The sequence below is a fragment of the Syzygium oleosum genome, unplaced genomic scaffold, assembly GCF_021117445.2.
Source record: "Syzygium oleosum isolate NSW1041296 unplaced genomic scaffold, Sole_v2.1 Sole_v2.31, whole genome shotgun sequence".
NCBI lineage: Eukaryota > Viridiplantae > Streptophyta > Magnoliopsida > Myrtales > Myrtaceae > Syzygium > Syzygium oleosum.
In genome coordinates, this window is record NW_026607515.1 from 374500 (window position 1) to 388122 (window position 13623).

The 13623-nt window shown below is 47.2% G+C and overlaps 1 protein-coding gene across 1 annotated transcript; it reads left to right on the top strand.

Annotated features, from left to right (window-relative positions):
• The first annotated feature begins 8672 nt into the window (after window positions 1-8672).
• On the top strand, window positions 8673-9471 carry LOC115667000 (uncharacterized). Its single transcript, XM_030588635.1, has 2 exons — window positions 8673-8897; window positions 9055-9471. The coding sequence occupies exons 1-2, from the start codon at window positions 8673-8675 to the stop codon at window positions 9469-9471; spliced, it is 642 nt and encodes a 213-aa protein (XP_030444495.1).
• The last annotated feature ends 4152 nt before the right edge of the window (window positions 9472-13623 follow it).

Below are 13623 nucleotides of genomic sequence, written 5' to 3' on the forward strand. Positions count from 1 at the left end.
CTGAATCATGTGGTAATAGACGTGGACGACAGGGTGTCGTACGTGGAGAAGCCAGTTCGGATCGAGGACAGGAAGGAACAGGTTTTGAGGAGCAAGACGATTCCGTTGGTTAAAGTTATCTGGGAACATCACGGGACGGAAGGTGCCACATGGGAAAGCGAGGAGGCGATGCGACAACAGTACCCCCAATTGTTTGAGTAGTCGGGTTTGGATTGTAAATTTCGAGGACGAAATTTTTGTAAGGGGGGAAGAGTTGTGACATCCCGAATTTCGGCCCATTTTTGAGTTTTATAAAACGTGTAATCCGTCAGTGCGCTTATAATGGAATCTCGCCCGGGAACTGATCACTCTCGGGTTCCCGTTTTTAAAATAGAGATTTCGCTAGAATCGCATTCGATCGAATTTGGTCGTTATTTAGACCTCGAACTTGGCAGTCGATTTTCGGGAGTTTCGGGACGAAATAAATTGGACGGTGTCGATATTATTGTGGCCAGCGTCAAGATTATCAGGAATATGTGAAAAGTGGATTTTTGATCGAGTGCGAATTTGGACTAGTAGACCTCCCTCGTAGTGTGTTTTGAGTTATTTTATTTTGACCCTTTGTCCTATATTATTATTTGGGATTTTTCGTGAACTGTTAGATCTTTTTCCGAATTTGAATCGTGACCGTTAAGTCGATTTTTAGTTTGAACCGTGTCCGTTGGATCGCGCTCGAAGACAAAAAGTAGCTTTTTTCTTTCTCTCTCTCCTCTCTCCTCTGCGCCGCGCCACCCACTTCCGTGCAACGTCCCCTCACGCACGTCTCTCTCTCTCTCTCTCTCTCTCTCTCTCTCTCTCTCTCTCTCTCTCTCTCTCTCTCTCTCTCTCTCTCTCTCTCTCCCCTCTGGCCGCGCACGTCTCCCCCCCATGCAGACGTCCATCCCTTTCAGTTCCCTTCCCCATGCAACCACTCTCTCTCTCTCCTTCTTTTTCCTCTTTTCTTCCTTTTCTCTTTCTTCTTCCTTCTCCTTTCCTTCTTCCTCCTTGGCCCGACCGGGTTCGCTCCTGTTTCGCCCGCCCGCCCTGGCCGCTGCTCGACCGCCTTTCGCTCCGCCTCGACGCCGCGCCACCGGCCGCCGCTAGCAAGCTCGGCCCGCCGTCACGCCGTCCGTCGCCCGCCGCCCCGACCGGCGTCCTCTCCCTCCCCTCGTTCGCACGAGCCGTGAGCTCGCCCCGTGACCGCCGCGGCCCATGCCGTCCCGTCGTCGCCGCTGCTGGCCGCCGCTCTCCGTCCGGCCACGCTTGCGGCTACTGCTCCCTGTCATGCGGTTCACCACCTCCCTCGGCCTCGATCCTCTCTCCCTCATCCTCACCCCCGGCTCACTCTTTTTCTCCTCCGTTCAGCTCGCTGCCGCCGCGTCGCCGCCGTCGCCGGTCGCCGCCCCAGCCAGCCAACCAGCCCCGGTCAGCCCAGCCAGCCGTGGCCGGCTCGTCGCCCACGCGACCAAGCCGCGCGCCCACGCCCGCGCCCGTGCCCTTGCCCGCGCCCGTGGCCGAGCTCGCCCGGCGCCGTGCCCGTCTAACCGGGCGCGTCGCCCATCCGACCGAGCGCGTCGCCATTCCGTTCGCCCGTGCGCCCTCGGCACGCCACACGGCCATCGCGCCCGCGCGCAGAGCACGCCGATCGGCCATTGTGCCCGCGTTGGCCGGCCACCGCGCTGTTGGCCCGCCCCGCGCCCGGTCCCGATCGTTCACCCGGGCTATTTTGGGCCCGAGCCGACTTTTCCCGGGCCAACTTAGGTAAGTGACTTCCTAAACCCTACCTAGTACTTTGGGTATTTTTAGACTTGTTTAGGGTGAAATTTAGTACCGGCTTAGGAATTTAATTAGGCGTGGGCTAATTAGACTGATTGTGCTTAATTGGTGAATTATTGTGGCGATAATTGTGCGGCTGATTTAGTGATTGACTGAGATAAATATGCCTGACTGAATTGTCGTGGCGCTTGTGGGTGAATTGGATTATTTGAATGTGCCGACATGAATGTCGGATCGGTGGACTGATGTGGGGAGTGTGAATTAAATTGGCTGTTAGAGTGTGTCAGATTGACATTGGTGTGAGCTTGGTAATTTGATTGTGAAATGTACGAGGTGTTAGATGACAGATTGTGTGGTGGTGCATGTGCATGAGAGAAATGTCCTGAGGCGTGGTTACGCGGGACTGAGCCCGGCTTGATCTGAGGGCTGCCAACCTGAGGCGTGGTTACGCGGGTGTGGCTAGAAAGGCAAGTAATGACCTGAGGCGTGGTTACGCGGGTCGAGAGAAATGTCCTGAGGCGTGATTACGCGGGACTGAGCTCGGCTTGATCTGAGGGCTGCCAACCTGAGGCGTGGTTACGCTGGTGTGGCTAGAAAGGCAAGTAATGACCTGAGGCGTGGTTACGTGGGTCGAGAGAAATGTCCTGAGGCGTGGTTACGCGGGACCGAGCCCGGCTTGATCTAAGGGCTGAGCCTGAGGCGCAGTGGCGTGGGCTGTGAGATTGGGCCTGAGGCGCAATGGCGCGGGCAGTGTGAAAGGACCTGGGAGGTCGTGGAAAGTTGTTCGGCCACGTATGCGAGTTGAGTGTGATTGAATTGATTAGACTGGCTGATTGAATGTGTGATTGAATTGGTTGGATTGATTGAGTGCTAGTGTGGTTAGTGCTTGAGTGATTGTGATATGTTATTAGACTATTAATATTGCATTGTCACGTTTAACTAACGTGCAGAGCATGCGTTTGATGGCGAGGTAAGTACAATGACGTGAATTTTATATGTTGTGGGGTAGATTGCATGTACGACTTGTCTGGGTACGTATTGGCCTACGTGGGGTATAGGGGGTTGCTTATTGAGACTCGTTCTCACGGTTATTATATAACCATTTCAGATCCGCGACCATGAGTGACTGGAGACGCTGCAAGGGTATCTCGGAGATCAAGTACGGGTCAAGTTGCCCCATATTTTTGTGTGCCCCTCTTTTGTATAGCGAAGTAGGATATCCAACCACTACTCCGTTTTAATGTTGTGTATTTGGAATTATTGTTTTGTGCTATCCCTTCGTCATATTTTACTGTCTGGGTTGTTTTATTTCGCTTCCGCTTGCGTAGTTCGTTTGGGTCGGCGACGCGTCCTGGGACGTCGCGATCAATACGACCGTGGAAGGGGTGTCGCGAGCCCGTTGGGGTTCGGGGCGTGACATGTTTGGGGGTGGTCTCAACGGTCTTTTAATTTTCATTTTTCCGGGAATCTTGCAACTCCTACAATTTTGTTTTCATATGTAATGCAAAGCTCCCAAAACCTTTCAAACACACAAATGTTGATTTATATATTTTGTCATTATTTTCATGGATTTAAAATCTTTCTGTCATTTTTGAGTTTCAAAGAGAAAGTAGCAAGTGAAAGTGTGTGTAGAATCGTGCAAAATTGCGGTTAAATGTCATTGCGAACTAATCCTTACCGTCCGCGTGGTACTGGGATCCGCAAACCTGACCTCTGAAGATCCTACTAAATTCATTGGTGGCATAGTATCTAAAGTAGTCATATGAATCAAAGTAGCAAAAGAAAGTTGTCCTCCGTGAAGTATAATCAAAGTCGAGAACAAATCCATCGGCCATGATGTTATGGATTAGCTCGTTGTTGTAGGAGCTACTATTGATCTGCTCCGAGCGCCCAAACCTTTATGGCCACATCCACCTGTTAATGGTGCAAAAATATCTAACATCCAATCCAGTTGGGTTGAGAAAAGCTTACAATTTCCAATTCGATGATGTGCTGGAAGAGTACGACCCCTCAATGCAGGGACCAATAGCGATGTAGAATGGAGAATTGACGGCTTTGAGCAGTATACAATGACCAATATATTTTTGTTGCCGTAGATGTAGTATCGGTTGTTTGGATCAAAACTAAAGTTATACGGCACCCATGAATGACAGGGGAGAGACGAGCAATTATCATTTTGCAGCTCACTGTCGACCAATCTAATTTCGTAAGCGGCATAAACTGCACATAGAATCGGCCATCAAAGAAGGATAGAATAGTGCGATTATCTTCGTAAACCAGCTCTTTCTTTGGATCACCGAATCCTTCATCACGAATTATGGGTGTTTATCACTAGGAGCATTGTGCCCGGGATACGATAGACAATCCGCCGAAGCTCGGCCATTCAATAACCAATGTGGTTCGAGGGGCGACACAAGTTAATACCGAGTCAACCATTTCAATGCTTACAATGCTTGTCTTGACAAAGCCATACTGGACCTAACAAATCTTCAGGTTCAGGATCTTGAAAAGAATAATACAAACCGGGAAGCAGAGAGTTTATAAATTAGAGAAGCTTCCCTCTTTTTTTCCAGCTTTTAAGACTTTTTGTGTTTATGGAGCCCCTTATTCCCCCATTTACTTCATTAATGATCTCCAACATCCTCCTCCTTTTTCTATTTTTGCTCTCTTTTCCGTCCATTAGATTTTGCTTTGGGACCAAGAAAAGGTCTATTATGTTTGATTGCAACTGGGAAAGAAAGACAATAAGCTTTTTAGCTCGATTGGATTTTGAGGAGATGACTTTGTGGTGAGTGGCGATGAGGATATGAACAAAATGTTGATGTGCCTCTTAATCTTTAGCCAAATGGAGCAGCTAATAATTCCAATGGTTAGGCTCTTATGTCTATTTAATGAGTCCTCATGCTATCCTATTCTCTATTCTGATTGTATATGAATTCTCATTGTATTTCAGTCTGTGATAGTTATACTTCTGCATATTATTGTATCGCGATTTAAATATATTGGAGTGTCCAAAACAAATAAGAAATCACCAGTGCTCTTTGTCTGCGGATCTCTAAGTGAAGTGGATATCCCGTGTTCCTTATCAACATCAGTGCCTGGTGGAATGTCTACTTACTAGGGCAACTTATGCAAAGGGGACAATAGTGAGGCATATGATGCCTGTTTGGAAGGATGTAAGACCCTGTCTCGTGTCTCATCATTGGGTGAACACACAAATGTCCATTACATTTATGGATTGAGATCATTAAATTGTACATCTTATTTTGTGCTCTGATATGATGTGCAAATTTGGGACCTGCTAAGTAGAGAGGATCATTGAATTACTGAAGATGATCTCCTTCTATCATGTCCTTTAAGGTCAAAGTGAAATGTGACATTCCGAAATTTCGCTCATTTGGGATTTATGAAATGAATTATTTTATTAATATACTTGTAGCTAGTTTTCGTCCAAAACTGATCATTCCTGGGATACTAACGTATAGGGAAAGGCTAATTAGGGATTTAAATTCGTACGACTAGAGGAATTCGACCGTGAACTGAATTTTGACCATAAAATCATTGAGGTGACATTTTGAGCCAGTGTAGGCCGATCTTAGGATAGTGATGGGCCGATTCGTCATTATCATACACGTGGATCACGGGTGATTCCTTTTGACCCCGAAATGAATTGATGAACGATCCCGAACTTATTCCGAACGATCGTACTCATCGGAACTAGTGATTGATCCTCGTGATTTTATTGACAACCGAAATCGTTACGGTCTGAATAAATTGCACGTAACTCGATTTAGTATCAGTCACGGGTCGTACAGACAAAATTCCCCAAAAGCCACCCGTTAGTTTGAGAAACGCTCAAGTTACGTTATATATATATAATTCGATTATTGATTAGAGACCAAATCGGGCATCAGAAAATTAAGAAAGTCACGGCACGGCCTTTGGACAACGTTGTAGTTGGAACGTGTAACTCGGGATTTTCAGAAAAGTTCAATTTCGGCGAGAAACGGAGAAAGTGACCATTTTACCCTTGGGAATTAATAAAGGGTTAGTTTTATAGGCAAAGGGCATTTTGGTCATTTTGCCCTCAAATTTGGAAAAGACAATTTTTCCCTTGGACTTTTTGAGAAATTACAAGATTGCCCTTGGATATTTTGGATAAGATTCGATCTGGGCCGTCGATTTCAAGATAAGATCGAATCTGGACCGTCGGATGAAAAGATTAGAGAGGGGCATTTTGGTAAATTGCCAAGTTGATCAAAATTTGACTATTTAAGTCAAATTTCTCTCTCTTTCCTCACTCATTTCCCCTCCCCCACGGCTCCCTCTCTCTCTTTTCTCTCCCCCTTCCACCGTGAGCTCCCCTTCCCGCCGTGTTGCCGCCGCGCCGCCGTCTGGACCGCCGCCGTGCCGTGCCGCCGCACCGCCCGTCCACCGAGCCTCACGCCACCCTCACCCCACCGTGACTCTCTCTCTCTCTCTCTCCCTCTCGGTCTCCCTCTCTTGGCCGTGAGTCCCACCGGCCGTCGCCCAAGCCACCGTCGCTCGCCGTTCCTCTCGATCACCGCCGATTGTCACCGCCGCCGCAAGCCGCCGTTAGAGCTTGGTTTTGCCGCCGCTTTCGCTCTAATCGTGTTAGTTTAGAGCTTGGTAAGTCGCGATCTAAACCTCGCCTAGTATATCGGGTTATTTCGGGCCCGTTTAGATGCGATTTGGTGGAAATTAAGAATTAATTGGATTAGCGGACCTTAGGTGTGAAATCGGGAATTTTTGGTGGAACTTTAGAAGTCGATTGATGACTGTGATGTGTGGTTTGAAGTGCTGTGATGGGCTGTTTGGTACGCGGTTAGTACCATTAAGACCGGCTCGTAATTTGATGGAAGTGTCGTGAAGAGCCGAGAATGAAAAATTGTGATTTTGGGTGTGAAAATGGCAAATTGATGGCTGTGATGTGTGGTTTGAAGTGCTGTGATGGGCTGTTTGGCGTGTGGTTTACGCCATTAGATCCGGCTCGGAATTTCATGAAAGTGTCGTGAAGGGCCGGGATTGAGATATGGTCGTTTTGAGTGCGAAAAATGCCAATTTGTGTGTTGGTTGTATGTTGTGATGTGACTGAATAGGATTGATTGATTTGGGCGCGTCTGAGAGCGTGTATTTGATGCTCGATTGTGTGCACATGTGAGACTTGTGATGTGCGACGTGCGTGTGATCACTAAAAGGCCCTGAGGCGTGTTTACGCGAGAAATTGAACCGGCCTGAGGCGTGTTTACGCGGGTCGTGATACGACTGTGGGATCGGGCCGAGTGTTATAAACTCGGGTCGCGATCACATAGGCCTGTCGCATTTGGCGCGGGCTGAAGAAAGTGGAAATCGGTCCGAGGCATGATCAGCTCGGGTGAGACCGGGATGGGACCGAGGCATTGTAAGCTCGGGTTTCGGTCATGTAGGCCTGTCGCATTTGGCGCGGGCTGAGGAAAGTAGGATCGGACCGAGGCGTGTGATGCTTGGGGCGCGATTGTTTGGGCTTGAGGCGTGTTTACGCGGGCCGAGGAAATGGGATCGGACCGAGGCATGTGATGCTCAGGGCGCGATTGTGTGGGCCTAAGGCGTGTTTACGCGGGCCGAGGAAAGTGAGATCGGGCCTGAGGCATGTTTACGCGGGTCGTGATGGCAATTAACGAAAATGATGTGATTGGTGTGTGACCGAGCATGGAATGTGGAATTGGAAATGCGGTGTGTTCGATGTGTACGTGGGCAAGAGAATGTGAGTGATTTGTAGTGCGTGTGGTTGAGATGCGTGTGAGAATTGTTTGTTATGATTGCGGACTAATGTGCAGGCTGTTTATGCCAAGAGTCCAGGTTAGTGTGATCGTGTGGATGACGATGTTTGTGTTTATTGCTTGGTTGTGTCTGGATATGTCTGGAATACGTGGTAGCCTAGGTAGGGTTTAGGTTGTGACTTATTGAGAAGTGTCTCATGGTAGTTTCAACCAAACCATTTCAGAGCTCCCGCTTGAGCCATGAACATATTGAGGCCGACTCAGAGCCGTCAGGTGAACAGACAGCTGAGGAGGATTCAGGTGGCGATGCCGAGAATAGTGAATCAGAGGGGACGCCTCTGAGAGGGCGTAGGGACTAGTTCTGGGAGCGAGGTAATAGTTTGAGAGTGCCCCATTTTTGGATAATGCTGATCTAGGATGCTGATCCTTTTTGTATTTTGGAAGTTAATAGTTACTGGTTCGGTGTGATTGTAAATTATAATGGATATTGTAAATCTTTGGAAGTGTAATGTATATATATACATATGTTGGCGGTTCTGCGATCTAGTTATTCCTGGTAGTCTCCAATTTTATTGTCTGGGATTTTATAATTGTTTCCGCCGCGAATCAACTCTGATGGGAACATTGGGTCGGCGACGTGTTCCTGGGACGTCGCACTGATTCGACCGAGCTAGAGGGAAGTCACGGGTTCGATGGGGTTCGGGGCGTGACATCTCGGTTTAATTGGTATCAGAGCAAGGACAGCTCAATTTAAGATGATCAGAGCTTGGAGTGATAAGGAGTGGAGACCCAGGATGGTGATAGTCGGTTAGAGGAAACTTAGTAAGCCGTAGGTATACTTAGTGCTACACGTATTCCAGACTGCTTGTTGTGATTGTTGGTTGATTGGAATGTGATAATGTTGGATGTGCAGGTGCGTCTAGACTCGAGGTAAGTGCACGAACCCAATTGATGTGGTTTGGTGCTGTGTGGTTGATTGTCTGCTAACTAGATTACTATGTGAATTCACTGCCTAAGCCTAGACTGGATTAGTTGGCCTAGGTCTCTAATTCCCGTATGGAATTATATCAGGTAGTATAGTGATAGAAAGTTGGGACTATGAGCAGTGAAGGAAGAGGTGCAGGACGGGGCCCAAGAAGGGGCGCAGGAAGAGAAGCAAGAGGCAGAGGTCGCGCTCGAGCTAGAGCGATAGAGGACCTTGGAATGGGTGCCAGAGCGATAGAAAACCCTAGAGTTGGTATTGAAGCTGCAGTAAATCCTGAAGTTGATGTTAGGGCTGCAGCTGATCCTCGAGTGGATGGAGTGATAAGGGCCCTCGAGGAGGTTGGGGTTTTGATGGGCAGGCAGACTCAAGAGCGAAAATGCCACCATTGCCCAAGCTGTTGAGGCTGCATTAGCCGCGGCCGTAAATGGTAATAATGGAGATCAAGGACAGGGGCAGGCGAATGCTAATCGACTAATGCATCAACTAGTCGAACAGTTTATGAAGTTGAAGCTCCCTAAGTTTGATGGCAGAGGTGATTTAGAGGCTGCGTCATTATGGATAGAAGAATTGGAGAAGGCTTTTGAAGTACTGGGATGTAATGATGAGGAGAAAGTGACGTTGACAGCGTACCAATTGCAAGGGAACACAAATGATTGGTGGGAGGCCACCATGGGACGAGTATTTCCCGCTGATACTGCACAGAATTGGGCAATGTTTGTAGAGACTTTCAATAGCAAATATTTCTCTGAGAGTGTCCAAGAACAAAAGTTGGCGGAGTTCATGAGACTTCGTCAAGGGCATAGAACAGTGGAACAGTATGAGGTTGATTTCACTCGGTTGGCTAAGTTTGCCCCGAGAATGGTGGAAAATCCACTAGATAGGGCTCGGAGGTTCAGAGACAGTTTGAGATAGGATCTTCGCGGCCAGATGCTTTTTCTGAATCTAAGGGATTATAATGAGATTTATGAGCGAGCTCAAGCGATTGAGCGGGATCTGGCGGATAGGAATGTCGCTTCTGGGTCGAGGTTTGCCCAAGGTAGGGACAATCACAATTTGGGAAAGAGGCCGATGATAGATAACCGACGCTTTGTCCTTCCTGCTAGAAGGAATATAGAGAAACCAGCCCGTTTTCAAAATGATCCATGTCGGGTATGTGGAGGAAGGCATGGGACTGGATCGTGTCCTAGTAGGAATATGGTATGTTATAGATGTGGCGGAGAGGGCCACCAGGCGAAGAATTGTCCCAACAACAGACAGGCGAAACCGCCAGCTTTATCGCCGCCGCCTAGAGTTGGAAACTAGGCTGGGCCGCCTGTACCTTCGAACTAGAATAGGCCGCCGGCTCAAGGACGAGTGTATGCAATGGCCAGAAGGGAAACAGAGAATGGGCCAGGCGTGGTCACAGGTATGGTTTCTCTCTGTGATCATGCTGCATATGCTTTATTCAATTCGAGAGCGTCGCATTCCTTTGTGTCTGATCAGTTTGTTGAATTGACTGGTATGGAACCGTGATTGCTTGACGTTGTGTTATGTGTTACCACCCCGTTGAATGATAAGATTTTAGTTTCGTTGGGGTGCCCGGATTGTAAGATCGTGATTGGTGATAGGGAAGAGAGGATTGATCTAGCGGTCTTAGCAATGTATAATTTCGATGTTATAGTGAGAATGGACTGGCTAGTCAAACAGAGGGTAGTAATGGATTATGATAGCAGGGTGATCCAATTTAATCCTGTTGGACATCTGGAATTCAAATTTGTAGGAAATTGAGGAGGGACCTCGATTCCTTGGATTTCATCATAGGAAATGACGAAATTGTTAGACGAAAGATGTGAAGGCTTTCTAGCGGCTGTAGTTGATTCGACGGCTGAGGAGCCGAGGCTAGAGGATATAGCCGTGGTGCGCGATTATCCCGATGTCTTTCCCTAGGAATTGCCGGGATTGCCACCAGAGTGGGAAGTGGAGTTTGTGATCGAGTTGGCACCTGGGACGGAGCCAATCTCGAAGGCGCCTTACAGAATGTCGTTATCGGAGTTGAAGGAATTAAAGGTGCAAATGCAGGAATTATTGGACAGAGGATTTATTCGTCCAAGTGTGTCTCCATAGGGAGCGCCGGTTTTGTTTGTGAGGAAGAAAGATGGGTCACTGAGGTTGTGTATTGATTATCGGCAATTGAATCAAGTGACCATCAAGAATAAATATCCTTTGCCGAGAATTGATGATCTGTTTGATCAGCTGCAAGGGGCTTCGGTGTTCTCTAAGATTGATATGAGAACAGGATACCACCAGTTGAAGATTAGAAAAGAGGATATACTGAAAACGTCATTTAAGACGAGGTATGGTCATTACGAGTTTACAGTAATGCCGTTTGGATTGACGAATGCCCCTGCTGCGTTTATGGATTTAATGAATAGAGTGTGCAAGGAATTCTTAGAACAGTTTGTGATAGTCTTTATAGACGATATATTGGTGTATTCGAAGAGTCCTGAGGAGCATAAATTCCATCTGAGCAAGGTTTTGCAGACCTTAAGAGAGAACGCACTGTACGCTAAGTTTAGCAAGTGCGAGTTCTGGCTTAATCGAGTTGCTTTTCTCGGACATGTGATCTCAGGAGATGGAATTTCGGTAGATCCGACAAAGATTGAGGCCGTAATGGAATGACCGAGACCAACAGCAGTAACGGAAGTTCGAAGCTTTTCGGGTTTAGCCGGATATTATAGACACTTCGTGGAAGGATTTTCGGCGATAGCAACACCGCTGACACATTTGTTGAAAAGGAAGCGAGGTTTGAATGGACAGACAAGTGTGAAAGGAGTTTCCAAGAGTTGAAGCATCGACTGACGACGGCATCGGTGTTGACTATTTCGTCGGGACTTAGAGGATACGAGATATATAGTGATGCGTCGTTGAAAGGGGTGGGATGTGTGCTGATGCAACATGGGCGAGTAGTAACCTATGCATCAAGGCAGTTGAGGCCGCATGAGTTAAATTATCCGACGCATGACCTGGAGTTAGCCGCAATAGTGTTCGCCTTGAAGATTTGGCGACATTATCTATGCGGAGAGAGATTTCAGATTTATACCGACCATTAGAGCCTCAAGTATTTATTCTCTCAGAAAGAATTAAATATGAGGCAGCGTCGCTGGATGGAGTTGCTGAAGGATTATGACTGTGATATTCTATATCACCCCGGAAAGGCAAACCGGATAGCGGATGCGTTGAGTCGAAAATCAAGCATCACGCACTTGATGGTCAAGGAATGGACCTTATTAGAGAAAGTACGAGACTCGGAGTTTAAGTTCGAGGTGAGTCAAGTCGTAAGCCTGTTAACCACGCTCAGGATTGAGCCGGAAATCCAGGCTCAGGTTAGGGCTTCGCAGACTACAGATCAAGAGACCCAGAAAATTCTTGCGATGAACTCTACTAAGAGGAAACCGGACTTTCAAGTATCCGAGGATGGGATATTGAAGTTCCGAGGATGAGTATGTGTGCCAGACGATGCGAAACTGAAGGAGGAAATTTTGTCAGAAGCGCATCGTAGTAGCTATAGTATCCACCCTGGTAGCACGAAAATGTATCAAAACTTAAGGCAGTATTATTGGTGGAATGGCATGAAGGTAGACATAGCCAGACATATGGCTAGATGTCTGACTTGCCAGCAAGTGAAAGCGTAACACTGTAAGCCAGGAGGACTGTTGCGACCTTTGGAAATCCCAGAATGGAAGTGGGAACATATCACAATGGATTTTGTGATGGGATTGCCAAGGAGCTCAAAAGGCCACGATTCCATTTGGCTGATTGTCGATAGAGTGACTAAATCGGCACATTTCTTGGCTGTGCGAAAGGATTTCGCACTAGATCAATATGCTGATTTGTATGTGCAACAGATTGTTATATTGTACGGGGTGTCTGTGACAATTACGTCGGACCGTGATCCCAGGTTTACTGCCAATTTTTGGAAAAGTCTACAGACGGCATTGGGGTCAAAGCTGCAGTTTAGTACTGCTTATCATCCTCAAACGGACGGTCAGTCTGAAAGGACGATTCAGACTTTAGAGGACATGCTTCGGGCATGCATGCTGGATTTTCAAGGCAAGTGGGAAGAACAATTGCCTTTAGTGGAATTCGCATATAATAATAGTTTTCAGCAGAGTATCGGAATGGCGCCGTTTAAAGCGTTATATGGCAGGACATGTAGGACGCCCGTGTGTTGGAACGAAGTGGGAGAAAGGACTATCACCGGGCCAGAGTTAGTCCAACAGTCGGTTGAGGCAGTTAAGATTATACGCGAAAGGCTGAAAACAGCAGAGCCGTCAAAAGAGTTATGCAGACAGAAGGCGGAGACCTTTGAAGTTTCAAGTAGGAGATCACGTATTTCTAAAGGTGTCACCCATGAGGGGATTATTTTGGTTCGGTAAGAAAGGCAAGTTAAGTCCGAGATACGTGGGACCGTTTGAGGTGTTGGAAAGGATTAGGGATTTAGCGTATCACCTTGCGTTACCGCCAAATATGTCGCAAGTGCATAATATGTTCCACGTATCGATGCTGAGGAAGTACGAATTGGACCCAACACATGTGCTGAACTACGAAGAGATAGAAGTTGACGACAGAATGTCGTGCGTTGAAAGACCAATCAGGATCGAGGATCGGAAAGAACGAGTTTTGAGGAACAAGACGATCCCGATTGTCAAAGTGGTATTGGAACGTCATGGGACTGAGAGCACAACATGGGAAAGCGAGGAATTAATGCAACGTCATTACCCCCAATTGTTTGTTAGTTAGTCGGATTGTAAATTTCGATGACGAAATTTTTGTAAGGGGGGAAGATTGTGACATTCCGAAATTTCGCTCATTTGGGATTTATAAAATGAATTATTTTATTAATGTACTTGTAGCTAGTTCTCACCCGGAACTCATCATTCCTGGGATACTAACCTATAAGGAAAGGCTAATTAGGGATTTAAATTCGTACGACTAGAGGAATTCGACCGTGAACTGAATTTTGACCATAAAATCATTGAGGTGACATTTTGAGCCAGTGTAGGCCGATCTTAGGATAGTGATGGA

Coding starts and splice junctions, on each gene's coding strand:
- LOC115667000 (XM_030588635.1), top strand. CDS start 8,673: ATGAGCAGTGAAGGAAGAGGTGCAGGACGGGGCCCAAGAAGGGGCGCA. Junction 8,898..9,054: donor TGATAAGGGCCCTCGAGGAG/GTTGGGGTTTTG, acceptor CTAGTCGAACAG/TTTATGAAGTTGAAGCTCCC.